Raw genomic sequence first — 21,468 nt, forward strand, 5'->3', positions numbered from 1 at the left:
ATGAAGCGCAAACCCTGAGTCTTTCTCCTCCCTCTTATCATGCCCCTTCCCAGCAGCCACTCTCCCGCCACCCCAGTCTGCCATGTTCTCTAGTTTTGCGGGCATGTATCCTGCTTTCCTTCGTGCTCAGCTCCTCTGCGTGGGGACTTTGTTCTTTTGTCTTTATCATTTCTGGGGCAGCAGTTTTCAAACGACGTTAAGTCACTTGGAAGGAGTGTAAAAAGTGGAGATTCTCCTGCCCCAGTCTCAGAACGCAGCAGGTCCGGGTGGGACCTGGGGTCTGCCTGAGTGATTCTGGCACAGGTCGTCCTTGGAGCCCACAGCTAGGGAAACTGGGGCATAGCAGACACCGTGATGAGGCGGGCGTGAGATGCAGCACAGACCCAGATGTGGGGATGCTCTGCGGCAGCGCCTGTAACTGCGATGGCAGCTTTGGAGGCTGCAGGTATGCTTTGCTTCCCCTCTGCCCTTATACCTTCTGCCCAGAGGCCACGTGGTGGAAAAGGACCCTGGAAACCAGTTCTGAGAGGCCCCTGAGGCATGGGGCTCAGCGCTGGGCAGGAAGCAGAGTGTATGTGCCTGGACTGAGCGACTGATATCAGATCTGAGTGTTAGATCTGGGATGAGGAGCTGGTGGGCAGTGGAGTTACCCTCCACCAGGAAGCCCACAGAGACTTCCTCCTTCTCTGAACCCATACCTCGACCTGGTCTGGACTGCCTGCCTGTGTGCTCACAAGACTTACTACCCTTCTTTGGTTCACATGTCTGCTGATGTGGCACACATGTGCTTACTGCTGCGTCTGGCAAATTTTTTGTCTTGAAATGTCTGTGGTCAAAGAACTAACCCATTGACTGAAATGTGAATACTCTTTAACTCTTTATAATTTGAGCCTTATGAAACCTTACATTCTGGGTCCTTGGGAGGGTTGCTGGGGGCTTGGATCTGTTCGCCCTTCATTTTCATCGCCCTGCCTCACGCAGGACTCCCAGGCCAGATCTACTTCCAAGACTTTGCTTCTTCTGTTCCTCCCACTGTGCTTCCTGCCCCTTCTCCTTCTGAATCCTGTTCCTTTTTTTTTTTTTGCCTTTGAATTTTATTGAAGTTTAATTTATGTAAGTTAAATGTGCAGATCGAGGAGCTTCAAAAACTACACACACCTGTGCAACCCACACCTCTATAGAAAGATCTTGATAAGAATGTGGGTCACATGGGTGTATGCATTTCCATCATTCCAGGAAGTTCCCCAAGGGGCCCTTCCCACTCCACCCTCAGGTTCTCCCCTGGCTCAGGCAATCGCTGTTGTTTCTTTTCTTGTAGAAAGTAAGTCCTAAAATTGCCACCTGCCCTAGAATGTCATGTAAATGAGATCACACAGTAAATGCTTTGTTGTGTCTGGCATCTTTCACTGGCATAAGGTTTTTTGTTTTTTTTTTTTAATGTTTATTTATTTATTTTGAGAGAGAGAGAGGGAGAGGGAGAGAGAGAGAGAGAGTCAAGCAGGCCTGACCTGACTCAGGGCTTGATCTCATGAACTGTGAGATCAAGACCTGAGCCAAAACCAAGCGTCAGACGCTTAACTGACTGGGCCACTCAGGTGCCCGTCACTGGCATAATGTTTTTGAGATTCATCCATGTGGTTTCATGTGTCAGTAGCTGTCATTTTATTGCTGACTAGTATCCCATTGTATGAATCTATCACAGATTGTTTGCCTTGCATCAGTTGTTAGACATTGGGTTGTTTCCAGTTTGAGGCTATTGTGAACAACACTCCTATGAACATTCTTGTGCAAGTCTTTTTGTGGACATGTGTTTTCATTTCACTTGGGCAAATGCTTAGGGTGCAACTTTGGGCCAGAGCATATGTGTGTATTTTTCTTTTTGAGAAATTGCCATTTTTCAAAATGTACCATTTTTACACGCCCATCAGAATGCATGAATTCTGGTAGTTCAATATTCCTGCCTACATTCAATGCTGACTTTTTTTTTTTTTAATTTTTTTTTAATGTTTTTATTTATTTCTAGGAGAGAGAGAGAGAGAGACAGCATGAGCAGGGGAGGGTCAGAGAGAGGGAGTCACAGACTGAAATAGGCTCCAGGCTCTGAGCTGGCAGTCAGCACAGAGCCCGACGCGGGGCCCGAACCCACGAACCGCGAGATCATGACCTAAGCGAAAGTCAGACGCTTAACCGACTAAGCCACCCAGGCGCCCCTCAATGCTGACTTTTTAACTCTAGCTCTTCTAGTGGGCATGGAGTAGATATGACTGTGACTTTAATTTGAATTTTCCTGTGATAGTAAGCAACTTTCCATAAACGTTTTGGCCAAACAAAATATCTTTTATGAAGTGTCTTTTTATGAAGTGTTTATGAAGTTTAAGTATTATGCCCATTTTTTATTGGGTTGCTTACATTTTTATCATGACTTTGTTGGAGTTATTTATATATTCTGGATACAAGTCCTGTGACAGATATATGTGGTCAAATGCTCTACCCTTGATATGTAAGGTGAATAGTTTCTCCCAGACTATGGCCTACCATTGAATTTTCTTCACAATCTCTCTCTTTCTCTCTCTTTTTTTTTTGTTACTGTTTATTTATTTTTGAGAGAGAGAGAGTGCAAGCAGGGGAGAGGCAAAGAGAGAGTGAGGCATAGAATCTGAAGTAGGCTCCAGGCTCTGAGTTGTCAGCACAGAGCCCGATGCGGGACTCAAACTCCTGAACCGTGAGATTATGACCTGAGCTGAAGTCGGATGCTTAACCGACTGAGCCACCCTGGCACCCCATCTTCACAATCTCTTTTGATGAACAGAGGTTTTTAATTTTGATCAAGTCCATTTTTTGAGGCTTTTCTTTTGTAGTTCATAATTTTTGTATTCTCTCTAAGAAATCTTTTCCTATCTCAGTCTCAAAGATATTTCCTTATTTTTTTAATGAAAACTTTAGTTTTACATGTAAGCCTATGATCCATCTCAATTAATGTTTGCTTATGGTATGAAGAAGGAATAGATGTTCTTTTCTCCCTGTGTTTTATGCAATTGTCAGGGCCACTTGTGGAAAAGACTATCATTTTGTCATTGAGAATCTTTGGCACCTTTGTTGAAAGTCAGTTGACAGGAGAGTCTATTCTGGATTCTATGCTGTTCCATAGTCTGTTTATGTAACCTCAGATCAGTACCATGCTTTTTTGACTACTGTGATTTCATAGAAGGTTTTAAAGTCATTGGTGTGAATTCTCCAGCTTAAAAAAAATTGTTTTGCTTATTCTAGATCCTTTGTAATTCCATACAAATTTTAGGCTAACTAGCAAATTTCTGCAGCAAAGATTTTGAGATTTTGATGGGATTGTGTTGAATCTATAGCTCAATTTGGGGACAATTAACATTTTAACAATACTGACTCTTTCAATCCCCAAACAAGGTATGTATCTACCTTTACTGATGTCTTAATTTCATTTCTCTCAGCAATGCATGCAATTTTGAATGGAAAAATCTTATATAACTTCTTAAGTATTTACTCTTGAATATTTTATATCTTTTATGCCATTGCAAATGATGTATAGGGTTTTTTTTGCTGCTGGTATATAGAACTATAATTGATTTTTGTATATGGACCTTGTACCCTGCAACCTTGTTAAGTTTATTTATTAATTCTAGTCATTTTTTGGAAAATTCCTTAGGATTTTCTACGTACACAATCATGTTGTCTGCAAATAAAAGCAGTTTTACTGTTTCCAATAGGTATGCACTTTGTTTATTTTCTTGACTTTTTTCTTTTTCTTAAGTTTATATTTACTTATTTTGAGAGAGAGAGAGAGAGAGAGAGACAGAAAGAGAAGGAGAGAGAGAATCCCAAGCAGGCTCCATGCTGTCAGTGCAGAGCCCAATGCGGGGCTTGAACTCACAAACCACAAGATATGACCCAAGCTGAAACCAAAAGCCAGATGCTCAACCAACTGAGCCACTCAGTTGACCCGTGACTTACTTCTTGCCTTATTTCCTCTTTATTAGGAGGAAAGTGTTCAAATTTAAGTGTTCAAAATTAAGTAGGTTTTTGGCATAGCTTTTGTAGATGCCCTTTTTTAGATTGAAGATATTGGTAATTTGTGTTCTTTCCTTCTTCTTTTTTTTTTCTCAACTTTTTAAAAAGTTTTACTTATTTAAGTAATCTGTACACCCCATATGGGGCTCAAACTCATGACCCCAAGGTCAAAAGTAGCATGCTTTTCCGACTGAGCCAGCCAGGCATCCCATCCTTCTCCTATTTTTTTTTTAATTTAAAGTTTATTTATTTATTTTGTGCCCTATCTCTTATCCCCCTAAGGCTCCCTATCTCTCTCCTGTTTTGTGATCATTGTAGCTATGGGTTTTGATTTTAATAAAATCAAAGAAGTTTAATAAACTTCTCAAAAGATTAACTTTTAGTTTCATTAACTTTCTTTTTTTGTTTGTTCATTTCTATTTCATTTTGCTCCACTATTTTTCTTTCTTTCTTTATACTTACTACAGATTTAATTTGTTCTTTTTTCCCAGCTCCACCAAGTGAAAGCTTAGATCATTAATTTTAAAACATTTTTTTCCCGAATACAAACATTTAGAGCTGCAAGTTTCCCTATAAGCACTATTCTGTTGTGTCCCACAAATGTTGATGTTTCCTTCACCATCATTTGGTTTGAAGTATCTTCTGATTTCTTGTGTGAATCCCAGTCATTTTAAAAGACTCAATTTAAATTTTATGTCTTCTATTTTCTTTCTTAAAAAAATTTTTTTAATGTGTATTTATTTTTGAGAGAGAGAAAGAGACAGAGCATGAGCAGGGGAGGGCAGAGAGAGAGGGAGACACAGAATCTGAATCAGGCTATCTGAGCTATTAGCGCAGAGCCTGACGGGGGCTCAAACTCACAAACAATGAGATCATGACCTGAGCCAAAGTTGGACTCTTAACTGACTGAGCCACCCAGACACCCCTCTTCTCTCTTCTTCTCTCTTCTGATGACTCAAGCCTATTCTTTGTTCTCTACTTCTTTCATTATATATTTTCTCTTTGTAGTCTCGTGTATCATCTTAGTCTCTAATTTTCCTTGTGCATACACATTTGTTTTATGTAATTGTCTTTTACTGACTCCCTAAATGAACAATAGGCTCCTTGATTGCAAGAACTGAATCTAATGAGGGCTTTGTAACCTTTTAGTATCTTGTCTGTAGTTGGCATACAATTAACAAATATTTCTCAAGCACCATTAACATGGAAGCTACTGTGGGTGATAAAAGTTGGGTATAATCCAGATACTCTTCAAGAAGTTAACTAATTTTTAAAAATATGTTAACTACTGACATGAAATAATGTATAATAAGAGCCAAATAGAGGAATGGGCATTAAACACTACAGGCATTTAGAAGGGGAGGAGAAGACATTAGAGGGAATTATTTGAGGAAGACTCCAGAGAGGAAGTGGGATTTGAACTGGCCCCAAACCAGAGGAGGAGATGTTATTCCTTCTGTGAGAAAAGCATGTGTAAAGGTCCTGAGGTAGAAATGTAAATTGTCCATTTGGAAGACAGGAAAGAGACCAGTGTGGAAAAGCTGAGGAAGAGAAGTCAGGGATATTGTGTAGAGGGCTCCAGTTAAAAGCTGAGGCTATTGAGGTTATGGGATTGTCACTTCTGATGGCAGATCTGAGATACCATCTTGGTGCTCATGCAGTCTTCTATCCTACTTGACCCTTCTATTCTTGCTTATGCCAGTCAGTGCTTACCAGCCGTGCTCTCTGAGCAGCATTCGAAGGAGTTCCCAGGCCAAATCTTCCACTATTTTGAACTTGGTCATGGGCACTGTTTGTTTTCTCTTGGGGATTTCATTGCTTATTTGCCTCTGTAGCCCAGTCACTGCTCTGAAGCAGCAATTCTGGTTTTTTAAGCTGATAGCCGGGAAGCCTAGTGATTTGGTTTGTTTCCATGAACCCTGGTTTAGCTCCACCCTTCCTGCTCAGCTTAAAGAGTGTCTGTTTTCACCCTTTATTAAGAAAAAGGAAACCACTTTTTTCAAAAGAATAGCATAGAACAGAGAACCCAAGTGTTTTTCTCTGGAAAGGGCAAAGTGCTCTCTCTACAAACTGGCATTGATTGTGGCCCTTGGTGCCTTGATGCCCTTTCACTCATTCACTCAGGAGTCTGTCTTCATCTCTCCCTTCTGATGCATCTGGCTGGAACAGCAGAGGCGTTTCCATCCTCCAGAATTTTACTGTGGATCTTTGGTGTCCATAATCCGAAGCTAGATTTCTTTGGTTGTGTGTGTGTGCAGCAGCAATCCAAGACTTGCAAGCAGCTGCAGGAACTTGCCGTAGAATTGGGACAGCAAGGCTCCTCACGTGGTGGATACCAGCCAGCAAATTCGAAGCTGGGCATTGGGGCCCCCCAGAGAAGGCTTCCAGAAAACCTGGGGATTGAGGGACTGGATCTGGATTCAGGAGGGGATAATGTAAACACTGTCATAGAGTTGCCACTGAGTGCTGCGTGGCAGGGGACAGGAAGAAGGCCCCTTAGCTGAGACAGAAGAGTGTGTATGGAGGGGGTGGGTAGAGAAATGCAGCTCTGGTGGAGGCTGTTTCTTTAGGCTTCCTGGGGCCTAGATCTATGCTGAAACAAGAGTCAGAATTCCTGGAACAAAATGCCTTTCTAACTTAGATTTATTTATATGCCCACATGTAAAATTGACTCTGCCAATAATAATCCATCTTTAAAAATGTGGTGTGAGCTGTGGCCAGTTGGGTTTCTGGAGGCCACATTGAAATCAGCCTCAAGCCTGTGGAAACTAATTTGACAATAAACTATTTATTAAAAAAAAAAAAAAAAGGGTGTTATGCTGAGCGAAATAAGTCAGGCAGAGAAGGACAAATATCATATGTTTGCACGTATAGGAGGATTAGGAGGAACTTGACGGAGGAACAAGGGGGAGAAGAAGGGGGGAAATGGTGGGGGAAAGGGAGAGAGGCAAACCATGAGAGACTCTTGAATGCTGACAAAAACTGAGGACTGATGGATGTGGGGGGGAGGGGGGGTGGGCATGGAGGAGGGCACTTTGGGGATGAGCACTGAGTGTTATGTGGAAACTAATTTGACAATAAACTATTTATAAAAAAAAAGAAAAAAGAAAAAAAAGAAATCAGCCTCAAGCCGTGTCCTGCTAGTCTTCTTGGGACCCTGCCTGCTGGGCCAGGCCATGGAAGAGGGAAATTCTGCTTCTCCAGTGCTCAGGGCTGGGTAGAGGTATCTTCAGGTGTCCCCCACTCACCACTAATTGCAGAGTGGTACTCCCTCAGCCCACCGGGGGCTGGGGAGGGGTGGTCCGCCTGGGCTGGGCTGGGGTGGGTGAGTCTAGAGCTCCCCAGGGCACACTCGGGGCAGCCTTACCAATCTCCCCAAGGGACTGGAGTCCGAATCGGGCAACCTAATATATGCCTTTGGAGGTAGAAATCAGGGAACCAGCCAGATTAGGATACCTAATAGAAGATATTCTTTATCTCCTGACTTGTAGGTTTGAGGAATTGTGGGACTTTGATCTTAAAGTTTAAAAAAAATCTTTACTTATTTTTGAAAATGAGAAGGCAGGGAGGGGCAGAGAGAGAGAGAGAGAGAGAGGAGGACAGAGGATCCAAAGCTGACCCCATGTTGACAGCAGAGAGCCTGACATGGGGCTCAAACTCACAAACCGTGAGATCATGACCTGAGCCCAAGTTGGACGTTCAACAGACTGAGCCACCCAGGTGCACCCCATGGGGGAGTTCGATTTTAAAAATGTACTGCCTCTGGGGCTATTCCTTTGGGGACTTAAGTAGCTTCCTCCAACCTCAGAGCACATAACAAAATAAAAATGGGCATAAATTGCTAATTTAAAATGAGAAAATATCCCTCGTCCCCAACCCTCCCTGATTGGGGCCAGCCAGTGACCATGTGATGGATCATGCCGACTCCCCTTCATGTTTCCCAGTGGGAAGCCGCCCCCTCCCCTCTACTCCAGGGACCTGACTCCTGGCTCAGAGCTGTTTGCCCTTTTCAGGGATACCCTTGACCCTTGACCCTCAGACCAGCCTTATTGGCTGTGGGAAGTGCCAGTGTCAAGCTCTGTGACAAGTTTGAGGACAAAGGGAAAATTGTGTAGCCCTGGTTAATGTGGCCCTGCGGTGGGGGTGGGTTTCCACTCCACAGGGGCTCCTGCCCTGTCCTGATGTGATGAGGCATGGTGGGTCGGGGCAGAGAGCGACAGAGCCCGGCCGGATCCCTCATCCATGTGCTCTCCATTTCCTGTCATGTCCTTCCTGTTTCATGGCCCTTCGGTTTCATAACTTTGAAAATTCTCCCACAGCCACAGAGACTCTTAGTTCTTCTATTTTGTTTGCTTTGGTCACATACGTCTTGGAGGTGACGTTCTTCAGAAACTCCCCACTGCTGGCTTCCCCTGTGCTCTGCCCTGTCCACTCTCCAGGCTCGGGGCTGCCATCATCACTGTCCCTGCCCTGACAAATGTCCTTTCTCACCAGAGCTCAGACATCCTCAGCACCGCTGGCTACGACAGTATTATCCAGCACCTGAACAACGGCCGCAAGAACTGCAAGGAGTTTGAAGACTTTTTAAAAGAAAGGTACACACTGTTCTTCCTTGAAAATGGAGGGGAAGACAGAAACACTTCCACACAAAGAAACAATTTTCTACTTTCTGTTTGTTTCTAAGTGTTCGCAAAACCCTGTGCTCTAGGCTATGCAAGTAAATGGTATCTCTGTCCTAAAGTTCTTAGAAACCAGCTTGACAGATGAGATTCATGAATGAAACAGCAAAGAAAACATAATAAAATGCTAAGTGAGCTGATACCCACAGCACTGGGAGGGGGACCGTGAAAGACTAGGACATAAAGAGGGGCAGCTTCATAGCAGACAGGACCTAGGAGCGGCCCTCGGAGGGTGGGGTGGGTTTGATAGGCGGAGGGGTAGCCAGGTGTCTGTGGGAGAACAGCAAACTTGCAGGTGGAGGAGATGAGCATGACTTAAGGAGCCTGATTCAGAGACCATGGGCGGGGAGGGACCGAGCAGTGAGAAAGATGGGGGTGGGTGGGTCACAGCACTGCAGATGGCAGGGAGCTTGGTGGGGAAGGGCGGTGACTGGCATGGTGTAGAGGAGATTTCCTTTCCTTTCCTTTTTAAATTTTATTTGATTTTTAAAGTTTATTTATTTTGAGAGGTTGGGGGAGGGCCAGAGAGATCGGGACAGAGAGTATCTGAAGGAAGCTCCCTACTGTCAGTGCAGAACCCAATGGGGGCTCAAACTCATGAACCATGAAACTGCGACCTGAGCTGAAGCCAAGAGCCAGACGCTTAACCAACGGAGCCACCAAGTGCCTTTCCTTTTCTTTTTGTAATGGATAAGGCATTGTTTTTTTGTAATTCCATACTTAATGGGGTAAGATAGTTTAGTGGAAAATCGTATTCGTCCAGAGTACTCAATTTCCCAGTGATTCTGGATGAAGGAGGACTTTAGGTGGATTTTTCGCCAAAGATCTGGGTTGTTGCCAGGACCCAAACTAATGAACAGATTCTTTTTGTAACACAGGGGAAGGTTTAGAGCTTGGAGATACAGACATTAAAGTATTTTTCCATCGTCTTTTAATTTTCTTTTCAAGAGAACATTGGGCAAGATCACACCTACATAGTTGTCCACCCCAGATGAAGAGGCCTCTGTCACTGCCACACTATGGATCTCAGGAGGGGTGGGCGGAGCGAGGTCTCTCCACTGTCAGCCTCCAGGAAGCTGGCCATGCACCACTTCCTTCCAGGCTCAGCTTCCCTCCTCCACCCAAGCTGGTTGACAGTGGTGACACCACCTTACCACTTTTCTTTCCCTTGATGGGCATTGGAGGTAGGCTTCCTCCATTCCTCAACAGAGCTCTGGAGGCAACATGCACAACTTCACAACTGCAGGGCATGCATATTATAGAATATCCCTTGATTTTGGTGCTCCTCTTCCAGTTAGTGCTTTTATCGATTTTCGGCTGGGAGTGAACTAGCCTTGCCATACCTCCGTGAGAAGCTGTGCCAAACACCCATGACAGAAGCTTCTGCTGCCTGGTGGGACCATCTGAGAGTCCCCTGACATGATGCAGATGGTGGTGTAACTCAGTGCCTACATTTTTTTTTAAATGTAACACTCAGCAAGAAATAAATTTTACCTCTGTCCAGTACACACATGCATAAAACAAGAGTTAACACACGTCACTACCCTATTATTTTATTTAATTCTATGTATTTAAAAATGGCTGATCGTAGCCCATTGAATGGATTTATGGTTTGCAAGTGAGTTTTTTTTTTTTAATGTTTTATTTATTTCTGAGAGAGAGAGGCAGCGTGAGCAGGGGAGGGTCAGAAAGAGGGAGACACAGATCTGAAACAGGTCCAGGCTCTGAGCTAGCTGTCAGCACAGAGCCTGATGCAGGGCTCGAACCCACAAATTGTGAGATCATGACCTGAGCTGAAGCCGGTCGCTTAAGCGACTGAGCCACCCAGGCACCCCGGTTTGTAAGTGAGTTTTGACCCACAGTTTGAAAAACACAAGTGCAGATAGATCCCAGAAGCTAAGTTCTCACTTTTTTTTTTTTTAATATTTTTATTTATTTCTAGGAGAGAGAGNGAGGGAGTCACAGACTGAAACAGGCTCCAGGCTCTGAGCTGGCAGTCAGCACAGAGCCTGATGCAGGGCTCGAACCCACGAACCGCGAGGTCATGACCTAAGCGAAAGTCGGACGCCTAACCGACTAAGCCACCCCAGCGCCCCAAGTTCTCACTTTTTAAATATCTCACAAAAATATATGGAAAAGAGAAGGAAATATATGGAAATTAAAAATTGGTAAATATTTTTATTGTATTTTTTAAAGTTTCTTATTTATTCATTCATTTATTTATTTTTAGACAGAGATAGCATGAGTGGGAGAAGGGCAGAGAGAGAAAGAGACAATGGATAAGGGGCAGGGAGGGAGAGAATCCCAAGCAGGCTCTGCATTGTCAGCACAGAGTCTGACACGGAGGTTGAACTCACAAACTGTGAGATCATGACCTGAGCCGAAACCAAGAGTGAGACATTTAACCGACTGAGCCACACAGATGCCCCTATACTGTATTTCTAGTATATGGTCATTTTTCTGCAGGAGTTTTATAGCAATAGAAACCAGTCCTGTGTTCTCTGATTTTGGGAACGAATCTGCTGGCATCAGGCCAGATTGTCAGATACATATGCCCTGTATGTGGAGGTTTGAGGCCTTTGGTCAAGTGGCCTGCCTGGGCCCTGAGCTTCCTATCTGGTGGTATGATTGCCAGGAGGAGGCTGCAGTCACTGAGGGGGTGTGCATTCCTTCCCTGTGTCCTGTTCAGGGATAATTTGGGTGAAGAAGTGCAGGGTTTTGCACCTCTTCAGGGTTTTGGTTGCCTGGCCTTTCTTCTTGCTCTGGTAGGTGTTGTGGGGTGCCCGTGGTTCAGAGGGGTTATGTCACTTGCCTAAGGTCAGACAGCCAATAAAGGATAGAGCTGCTTTCTTTTTTTAAAAAAATATTTTAGTTTATTTATTTTTGAGACAGAGACAGAGCATGAGAGGGGGAGGGGCAAAGAGAGAGGGAGACACGGAATCAGAAACAGGCTCCAGGCTCTGAGCTGCCTTCACAGAACCCGACATGGGGCTCGAACCCACGAACCACGAGCTCATGACCTGAGCCGAAGTCGGCTGCTTAACCGAATGAGCTACCCAGGCGCCCCAGGGTAGATCTGCTTTCAAACCTAGGAAAATTGGTCCCTGGAACCCTCTTCTTTATACCTGGTACAGTACCTGGGTCACCTTGAGTGGTAGGGAAAGGGGTTATTTGGCGCCTTAGACAGACCATGCTACACCAAGTAATGATTAGTTGTTTTTGTGAGACCTGCCAACTGCAGAGTTTATATTCTGAAATTCTCCTCTCTTTGCTGCAGTTTAGTTGTGTTTTTGAATTGGCTCAGTCAGTTAAGCGTCCGACTTCGGCCCAGGTCATGATCTCACGGTTCATGAGTTCGAGCCCTGCATTGGGCTTCCTGCTGTCAGCACAGAGCCTGCTTCAGATCCTCTGTCCCCCGTCTCTCTGCCCCTCCTCTGCTCATGCTCTCTCTCTCTCTCTCACTCAAAAAAACAAAACCAAACCAAAACAAAAAAATCATAAAACATTGATTTGATTGTGAATGAGGAACTATGTAGGGTGGTAAAAAGGATACTCTTTGAGAACATGGGAAGAGGGGTGGGCCTCAGGAGTGCAGCGTTTAGTGGAATTATCTCTTACTCCACTTTAAAAATATATATGAATAAAAATACATTTTTGGCAAATTAATCCTTGGGTCATAGTTTTGAATAGTTAGTCTGTAATGCGCTGGCCTGTGCCGGTCAGGGGGCCATGTTGGGTTTTGCCAAGATGTGACGGCCATCCTGGCGACTGTGACAGGAAGTCCATCCGTCTTCTCACAATTCCCCCTCACATGTAGAGGGAGTTTTGTGGGAGTTTTGCATTTTAGAGAATGCCATTATATCTGAGCTTCTCCTTTTCAGAAGTGCAATTTTTCCCTCCAGGGGAGTGCCATGCGTTTTAACTAAGAATCAGTCTGGAGAAAGACTCAGAGCTCTGTGTTATGTTCCCTTTAGGGCATCAATTGAAGAGAAATATGGCAAAGACCTGCTAAATCTCTCCAGGAAGAAGCCATGTGGACAGCTGGAGATCAAGTAGGTACCACGCTTCTTTCCTGTTTCCAGATTGACCAGTAATGCCAGGAGCTCCAGCCCTTCAGCAGAGCTGGCCCCCAGGGTGAAGTGTGTCGCATGAAAACAGTTTTTAACTGTTGTTTTATTACTTATTTTGAGTTCTTAAAAATCTAGAAAAATAGAAAGAAGGCTAAAATGAACTGCAAAGCCACAGCCCATTTGTAAAATGTTCTAGATTTTCTTTGAAGTCTTTTTCTATGTATAATTAAAAAAATTTTTTTTAATGTTTTATTTATTTCTGAGAGAGAGAGAGAGCATGAGCAGGGGAGGGTCAGAGAGAGAGAGGGAGATACAGAATCTGAAGTAGGCTCTAGGCTCTGAGCTAGCCATCAGTACAGAGCCCGACACAGGGCTCGAACCCACGAACCATGTGATTATAACCTGAGCCGAAGTCAAACGCTTAACTGACTGAGCCACCCAGGCACCCCTATGTATACTTTTTCATAGGTAGGATTATATTATATATGATTTTGTATCAGACATTTAACAGAGGGGCTTACACACACACACAAACACACACACCCCCCCCACGGTTTGTGATAGCTCTGAGAGATTGTCTGTATGATTTTATAGTTCTCACCACTGATGAGAGGTTTCTGTACATGTTCTTCTGTCCCTCACTGAATACAGGGATGGCCCCGACATGGTGTCTGCCTTAGGAACACACTCCCTCTCATCTACAGGGCTGGCTTCATGGGCAGTCATACAGGAGCCTACACTTTGAAGGGCTTCACAATGGGTTTGGTGCTCTTTGCTATCCCCAGTTTGAAATTCTTTTTTTTTTTTTTTAATGTTTTATTTATTTCTAGGAGAGAGAGAGAGAGAGAGACAGTGTGAGCAGGGGAGGGTCAGAGAGAGAGGGAGTCACAGACTGAAACAGGCTCCAGGCTCTGAGCTGGCAGTCAGCACAGAGCCCGACGCGGGGCTCGAACCCACGAACCACGAGATCATGACCTAAGTGAAAGTTGGACGCTTAACCGACTAAGCCACCCAGGAGCCCCACCAGTTTGAAATTCTTAATTTATAAACAAGGGGTCCCACATTTTCATTGTGTGGTGGACCTCACAAATTTCGTAGCCCATCCTACTCATATGGAAATTTCTAGATTCCTTCTCCAAAATAAGCATGTTGAGGGAGGCTTGGGAGAAATAGTCTCAGGTAGACTTTACAGGCTTTTGCAGACCTAATCACATCCATACTGACTTGCATCCTGCTTGGGCTGTGCTATAGACGACCGCCTAGATGCCCTGGGGTCTGTGTCCTAGCAGGGGTCCTAATGGGGGAAAATAAGACATGACCTTCCTCTTCTCTTGCTTCTAACACACACACATACACGCACACACTCACACACACCCCACTCCAGAAATGTGCTGGTTTATAGAAAAGAAACATTGAAAACGATTTAAAATATTAATAGTTATATAAGCCTAAAAAATGTGTTACCCCCTGATATCAGACATTGGGACAAGAAAAATTCGTTGATTATACTATATTTTATGTATTTACTTAAATACATAAATCAGTGAAAGGTAAAAAGACAAACATAAAGAATGGCTGTATACCCAAATCACCTAGATTTAATAATTATTCATGTTTGCCATATTTTCTTAACATGTTTTTTTTTTTGTGAAAATGTTTAAATTGGAACATTTTAAATTTAAACCTGGAATATTCTCCAAGAGTACTTAGTTCCTTTTAGTGATTAATTGTATGTAGAGATGAAACCCTGAGTTCTAGCATTGGTCATTGTCACAGAGATGTCACCGTTTCTAGGCACTTTAATGGGACAGATTTTATATTATAATATAATATAATTTATTTATTTATATTTGTATTTTATTATTTTTAAGTTGTTTTTAAAATTTTTTTTACATTTTATTTACTTTTGAGAGACAGAGAGAGACAGAGCGCAAGTGGCAGAGGGACAGAGAGAGACAGAGATACAGAATCTGAAGCAGGCTCCAGTCTCGGAGCTGTCAGCACAGAGCCCGACACAGGGCTCGAACTAACAGACCGTGAGATCATGAGCTGAAGTCAGATGCTTAACTGACTGAGCCACCCAGGTGCCCCTCTAATTATCACACTTTAAAGAAGGACTGGTATTCTTATCAGAAAGTGATCATAATTCCTATATAATCATTGGGGGAAATGAAACATAAGGAATTTGGGCGCCTTGCTCTACCCAGGTGGACAGTAAAGAATTTATAATGCTTTGCCTGGGATTGAGAGAGCAAGAAAGAGGAAAACTGGACTTTAAGAAATCTTGATCCTTTGCTGCCTTCCCAAGCTTACATGCAGAGATGAGTTTACAGGACATGACACTTGGGCAGAGAGAAGCAGGCAATGACATTATAATAAAATTGTACAGGGGTTCCTAGGGGGGCTCAGTTGGTTAAGTGTCCGACTCTTGGTTTCAGCTCAGGTCATGATCCCATGGTTTTGTGGGCTCAAGCCCCGTATTAGGCTCCTTGCTGGCAGCATGGAGCCTGCTTGGGATTCTCTGTCTCCTTCTCTCTGCCCCTCCCCCACTTGTACTGTCTCTGTCTCAAAATAAATAAATAAACTTAAAAAAAAAAAGGATTGTACAACAATTTCCAGAACTGAAGTTATATATGTGCTTGTTTTTCAGCACTCTGAAGCAGGCCCTTGAGGTCTTCAAGAAGCGTAAGTGATTCTTTAAACTATGTTTGCTGCCCTTGGCCAGTTCTGTGGGTTTTAATTTGAACAGCCATCAAACTGGGTGGAAAAAAGTTAGAGCAGCTCCCAAGGGGAGAAGTAGCTCTGCAAAGTGGAAATGAGCTGGAGAGCCTACCTTCCACACTCTCACATCATGATGTGATTTGACTTACTTTGAGGAGGGGTTCTCACACTTGAAATCCAGGCCGAGGCCCTCACAATTTGATCTTCAAAGGCTCCTGTCCAGGTCTTTTTTTATTAATTTATTAAAAATTTTAATTAGTTTATTTATTTTTTGAGAGAGAGAGAGAGAGAGAGCGAGCAGGGGAGGGGCAGAGAGAGAGGGAGAGAGAGAATCCCAAGCAGGCTCCGCACTGTCAGTGCAGAGCCCAATGTGGGGCTTGAATTCACGAACTGTGAGATAATGACCTGAGTTGAAATCAAGAGTCAGACACTTAACTGATTGGGCCACCCAGGTGCTCCTTTTTAAAGTAATTGGTACACACAACATGGGGTTCAGACTGACGGTTCTGAGATCAAGAGTTGCATGTTCTACCAACTGAGCCAGCCGGGCACCCTCCTGTTCAGTTCTAATAGTCCCCAGTCCTGGTAGTCAGAAACTGCCTTTAAGGCTTTCTGTTTTTCAACAGTACTTGCTGCTTTCAAGCTAAGGATTTTAACCTGGTGTCATATGTATGATATGTGCTTAAAGTGTTTCTGTAGCTAGCTGACTGGTTCTAGACGTTTGTAAATGTTAGCTAAACAGATATTCATCTTAACCTTTCCATGGAAGGTGTCTCTTCCCTCTTGAACTCACTAATGAATACATTTCTAAAGGTAGAAATGTTTGTTTCATGTTTTTTATATGCCCTGCAAGGCTAACCATGGGACCAAGGGAGCTTCTGTGTAGACTGGGATTCCTAAGCCTATGTACTTGCTATTACTTGACTTACTTCCGCCCCCGACAATAGTTTATTTCCTTCTTATTAAAAAAATATATTTATCTTAAAAACTCAAGTGAGACAACTATCAAGAAGATAGTAAATACCTAAACATTGATTTCCTAGTGATAAGCAGTTATTGGTGAATGTGACTCCAGATATTTTTATGAAATTAAACATATGTAAATGGATCAATTCATATAAATAAATAAGATGATACCATGACAGTGGTTCAGAATCTGTGGGTGAAGGCAGAGCATATGTTTTAAAATCATTTTTAAAATGAAAATATCAGTGATTTTGTCACACTAGGAGTTTGGGATATATCTCTCCAGGCTTTTCGTACACATTTACAATTCTCTCTTAAATTGTAGGCACACCCACATAGATGTGAGTTTCTGTATGAGATAATACTATACCTGTCTCCTACAATTTTTTTTCTTAATAATATTATCTAAGCATCTTTCCATTTCACTTCCTAGAGATCTGCCTCATTCTTTCACATTTGAAAGTTTTGATCTTATAAAAAATGCCAGACCTCCTCCAGAAAGGTTGTATTGATTTCTCTCCCACCAAAAGTGCTATTTTTCCACATACTTGCCAATATGAAGAATTTTCACACTTTAAAAATTTTCCCCAACTGAAAAGTAAAAATTATACATTTCTGGGGGTTAAGGTTTTGCAGTTTTTCCAATAGCTTTAAAGTTGAATACATTTTCAAATGTTTATTAGCTATTTAGCCAATCTCTTAAAAAACACCATATTCTTTGACCAATTTTTTATACTGGAAAATATATATGTATATATACATTGATTTGTGAAAACTCTTTTAATATAGTGGTTTATTCCTTTACATAAATTGCTAATATTTTTTCAACTTGTCATGTATCTTTGAACCTTGTTCAAGGTTATTTTGACACACAAGTTCAAATTGTTTTCTTAGGTCAGATCTGTCAGTATTTCTAGACTTAAAGTCATGCTTCAATTTGTTTTCTTAAAACGAGTAAAGTAAGAATTTTTTTTTCTGTTACAAAGGTAAACCATGATCATTGCAAAGATCTTAGAAAATAAGGGAAAACTCACCAATAATCTTTCTGTCTAGAAATAACCATTGATAGCCATAATTTTTGTGTGTGACCTTTCTTACAAATGCTCAGGCTTAGAAAATGTTAGAGATAGAAATGACTATTAGAGTCATCTAATGAGAAATAAGTATTGAATTTGAAATTGTAGTGATTGTAGTTTAGTGATGTCTTTCAGCATGTAAGCTCCATGAGCTGGGGCCTTGGCCTGTTACTAGGTTAGTAACAGTTAGCGGTCGGAGGTTAAGGTAAAGATTTGCTAGCCTTCGTCTTGGTGGCCAAGGCAAGGCAGGGCAAATGGAGGGAGTTGATAAACGTTGGTGACCAAGTGAAGTAGGTTAATCTTACCACTTGCTCCGGTATTCCATAAATAAGTTTTGTGTGGTTTTTGTAGATTTCAATCCAGACATACATAGATCTTATTTACTACTTTTTTTTTTTTAAATCTTTTCGCAGAGGTAGACAATGTGGCACAATGTCACATTCAGCTTGCCCAGACTCTAAGAGAAGAGGCCAGAAAGATGGAAGAATTCAGGGAAAAGCAAAAGCTACAACGGAAAAAGGTTGGATTTGCATATATGTTAAGATGTTGCTTTTCCCATGGCAGAAAACTCCGGGCTTGTTTTTTTCCCCAAACTCCTTGGCTCACACCTGCCTTCATGCAGCCATGCTCCTCTTTTAAACTATGAGATTATTTATTGGGAAACCATGTGGAGACCCAACTAGATGGTTCTGTCTCTGTGCCCATAAGCACCCAGGCCAGCTCTCTCTGAATTCTTGTAAGATTTATGGGTCTGGCTGTCTTCTTCTTCTTTTCATATCTGCTGCCACTATTCAGACTATGACTGGCAAGGGGAAACCCTTTGTCTTCGGTAGAGTCTAGGGCATGTAACCTGGTGAGCTCCCAGACCACACTCCTCCTCCTTGACAAGTCAGTAAGAGAAGGGTAGGGTGTAGAGAAGACCCACATTCTCCCAGAGACCATGTGGTTCAACCTGTTTTACAAATTGGGAAACTGAGGGGAAAAGCCAAGTCCTTTTTGTCTTCAAAGCAGATGTGCATAGGCTGTTTTTCGTTGATGGGATTTACTCTGTTCAACTACATGGAAGGAGATGGGAGTAACAAATGTTAATAAAACTGGCAAATGTCTGAGAAGTTAGAAGGATCAAGAAAAGAAGTCCAGATTTATAGTAGTAAAGTGTTCTTCAGAAGAGACCAGCCACCATTCTGACTCCCTTCTATTTGGTTGCTAAATGACTTATACATTCAAGTTGGCCTGACAGCCAATGAGAGCTCTTCTAGAATATCTCCTTTTTTACATCTGGTCTACAAGTTTGGAACCACAGCTTCACATGGGGGGCCAGCTTTTCTCTGTTTGGTGCCCAAAGATTTCCACCCAGGTATCCCCGACAGACTTGCATGAACTTTTTGGAAATCCATTCTCATCCTGGCCCTTGACCATCTGAAGGTTATTGTCTGTAGTGTGTGTATCCAATAAAGCTCCAACTGTTAAGGCTGAGTCTACCCATATGCCAATCTTAGTACCTCTGACTATGGTTCTAAGCCAGAGTCTAATTCCAGCTTCCTTGGTGACGTTTGGCATTTGGAGTGGATGGCGGACTTAAGATCCTGCCTGCCTTACATCTATGCCTCTTTGTAGGAAGAAAGGGTGGAGACCAATATATAAGGAATACAAGATCGGTGGTTTCACACACACTCACAATTCATGTATCAGGTTTGAGAGATGCATCTGGCCTCAATAATTTTTTAGAGCAGAAATAATATGTATATTATACCCACCCATTAGATAATCAACCTGTTTAGGCCTGACATTGCCAGCACTGCCCACCTACCTAGAGAAATAACAATTTTTCAGGGGCAAAATACACAAGAGTCTATATGCATGTGATTTCTAGTAAGAGGAGCATAAGGTCATTTCCTCATGTTTCCAAGTGCCTTTGGTAGCCTTGGTCATTTCAGGGAGAGTTTTGTTAATTTTGCAAGGCTTCTGAAACTTCCCCTCCTAACAAGTTACAAAGATCAAGTTCTCATAGCTGGAAGACTGTGTTCTGAATTCTGTAATACAGGAGGCTGTGCTCAGTTCGTTGCCATGTGCTCTCTACAGCAGCGAAAAGCCTTCTGAACTTTCGCGAAGAAGTCTAAAGTTTATTAGTAAATAAATTTCTAGTTACTCATGTCACAGTGAATTCTGGGTTGTACCACTTCTGTTTTTAGATACCTTTTTTTTTTTTAAATCAAACTTTGGGAGAAAATGTGTCAGTGCTAGCTTTTCAGTTTCACTGCATGTTTTGGGCTTCCACTTTCTGGAAATTGTGCCATTTCCACTTGTCAAGGAAAACCATTGGTTCCTTTTCGCAAACTGGGGAAGGGGAAGGGCAGGTAATATAGCTCAGAAGTTAGTGGTGGATTACTCACTTGGACAGCTAGATTTCCAAAGGTGGTGAACAATACAGACATGGTCGTTCTTCCCTCACAGAGCATAGAGCATGGTCAGAGAATGATGTGACATAGTCATTATGATAAAGCGTGATAAACCTTAAATAGTAGGGGAGATGAAGGTGCCACCTCACATGGGGCAGGGGCTCCTGGGGGGAGACCCTGAAACGACAAGCATCAGTGTGAGTGACGGCACAGGTGAGGCTGATGAGAGACAGACTGTCGTCTCTGGGGGCTGGCAAGGTTGGGGGAAGAGCCACTTTCAGGAGGCTGGGCATTTTAGGGTACTGAGGTTGCTTCCCTAGCCCAGAGTGTGCCAGGCTGACGGGGCAGCACACGCTCAGTCACTCTCCTCTGGTGCCCACATTCTGTTCTACCTGTTCTACCCTCTCTGCTGATACTGAGCTGAGCACAGCAGAATGGTGCTCTGCCTGTGTAGCGAGCAATCTCCAAAGAAAGGAATGTCCTTGGTTACACGGAGTGACGCTTATAGCTTTAACAGTGTGAATGCAGACAGACCACTAAGCAGCTATTTCAATCATTTACTGCAGGTCCATCTGAGTCATTTATATACCTTTTCTTCCTTTCCCCTCCCCTTTTGCTTCTCCCCACCTAGAGCAGAGGGTGATACATCTTGTACTACTTTGTGTTATCAGTAATGAGACAATTAGATTTCCACTGGGTTTGGCCTTACAAGACCTGCCAAGAGTAGGCCATTCTATAAGTGAATACAGACTTGAGGAGACTTGAATCAAAGTGGGGTAACAGAGTTGGATTTGGTGTCACTGAATGGCCTTGAGCAATATCACCTCGTGGGCCCCAGGGATCACACCTGTCAGGTTAGAGCCAGACTACCTCTCTCTAGGGTCCTGTTCACATACAGATGCCAGGGATCCTTGAAGGCAGAGAGGAAGATGAAGGGATAAGCTCTGGCTAATGGAACTTTGTAGCCGCCTGAGAGGTGCTGGAAGCAGGTGTTATGTACAAGTTGGACATAAGGAAGCCTGGCTGGGGCTGTAAACTATGAAATAGTGGTAGCTCCCAAACTGGAAGAAAGGCAATGTATATTTTTGGACTGGAAGGGACCACAGAATAGACCAACATTGCTGACTGATCTGCTCCATGGAGCCTGAGGAAATCAGGGACCGTTAATACATAAACCCAGCTCCTCCTCCCGGCAGAGGAATGGAGGTGCTCATGTGAACCGCACAGCTTCCTGTTTGTGATGACAAGGGCCTTCCTAGGAGTCTCTGCATGTGGGGCCCATGTCTGTTCTCTGTGTCTACAGTATCTTCACTGTTAGCAGATGCATGGCCACATCTTAGTCCTCAATTTCAGCTGGGCTGGAAGATGGCTGTTCAGTTCTTGGAAGGCCCCATTGGGGATCCCCAACAGAATTTCATGTATTCCACAAAGCTTATATTTGAAGTGAGACCATCCCAGACATTCCATCCAGATATCTTGAAAATCCATCCAACCATGTTTGTGTTTGTAACAGACAAAA

The 21,468-nt window shown here is 43.1% G+C and overlaps 1 protein-coding gene across 1 annotated transcript in view; it reads left to right on the plus strand.

Moving 5' to 3' along the window:
• PSTPIP2 (proline-serine-threonine phosphatase interacting protein 2) overlaps positions 1-21,468 on the plus strand; it is a 76,073-nt gene that overhangs the window by 35,063 nt on the left and 19,542 nt on the right. The window contains exons 2-5 of the mRNA XM_039228825.1: positions 8,533-8,633; positions 12,692-12,769; positions 15,438-15,472; positions 17,964-18,070. Coding sequence (XP_039084756.1) covers positions 8,533-8,633; positions 12,692-12,769; positions 15,438-15,472; positions 17,964-18,070 — 321 coding nt within the window. The remainder of the gene's footprint in view (positions 1-8,532; positions 8,634-12,691; positions 12,770-15,437; positions 15,473-17,963; positions 18,071-21,468) is intronic.

This window comes from Hyaena hyaena, unplaced genomic scaffold (assembly GCF_003009895.1).
Source record: "Hyaena hyaena isolate Hyena2069 unplaced genomic scaffold, ASM300989v1 scaffold_33, whole genome shotgun sequence".
In the NCBI taxonomy this organism is placed as follows: domain Eukaryota; kingdom Metazoa; phylum Chordata; class Mammalia; order Carnivora; family Hyaenidae; genus Hyaena; species Hyaena hyaena.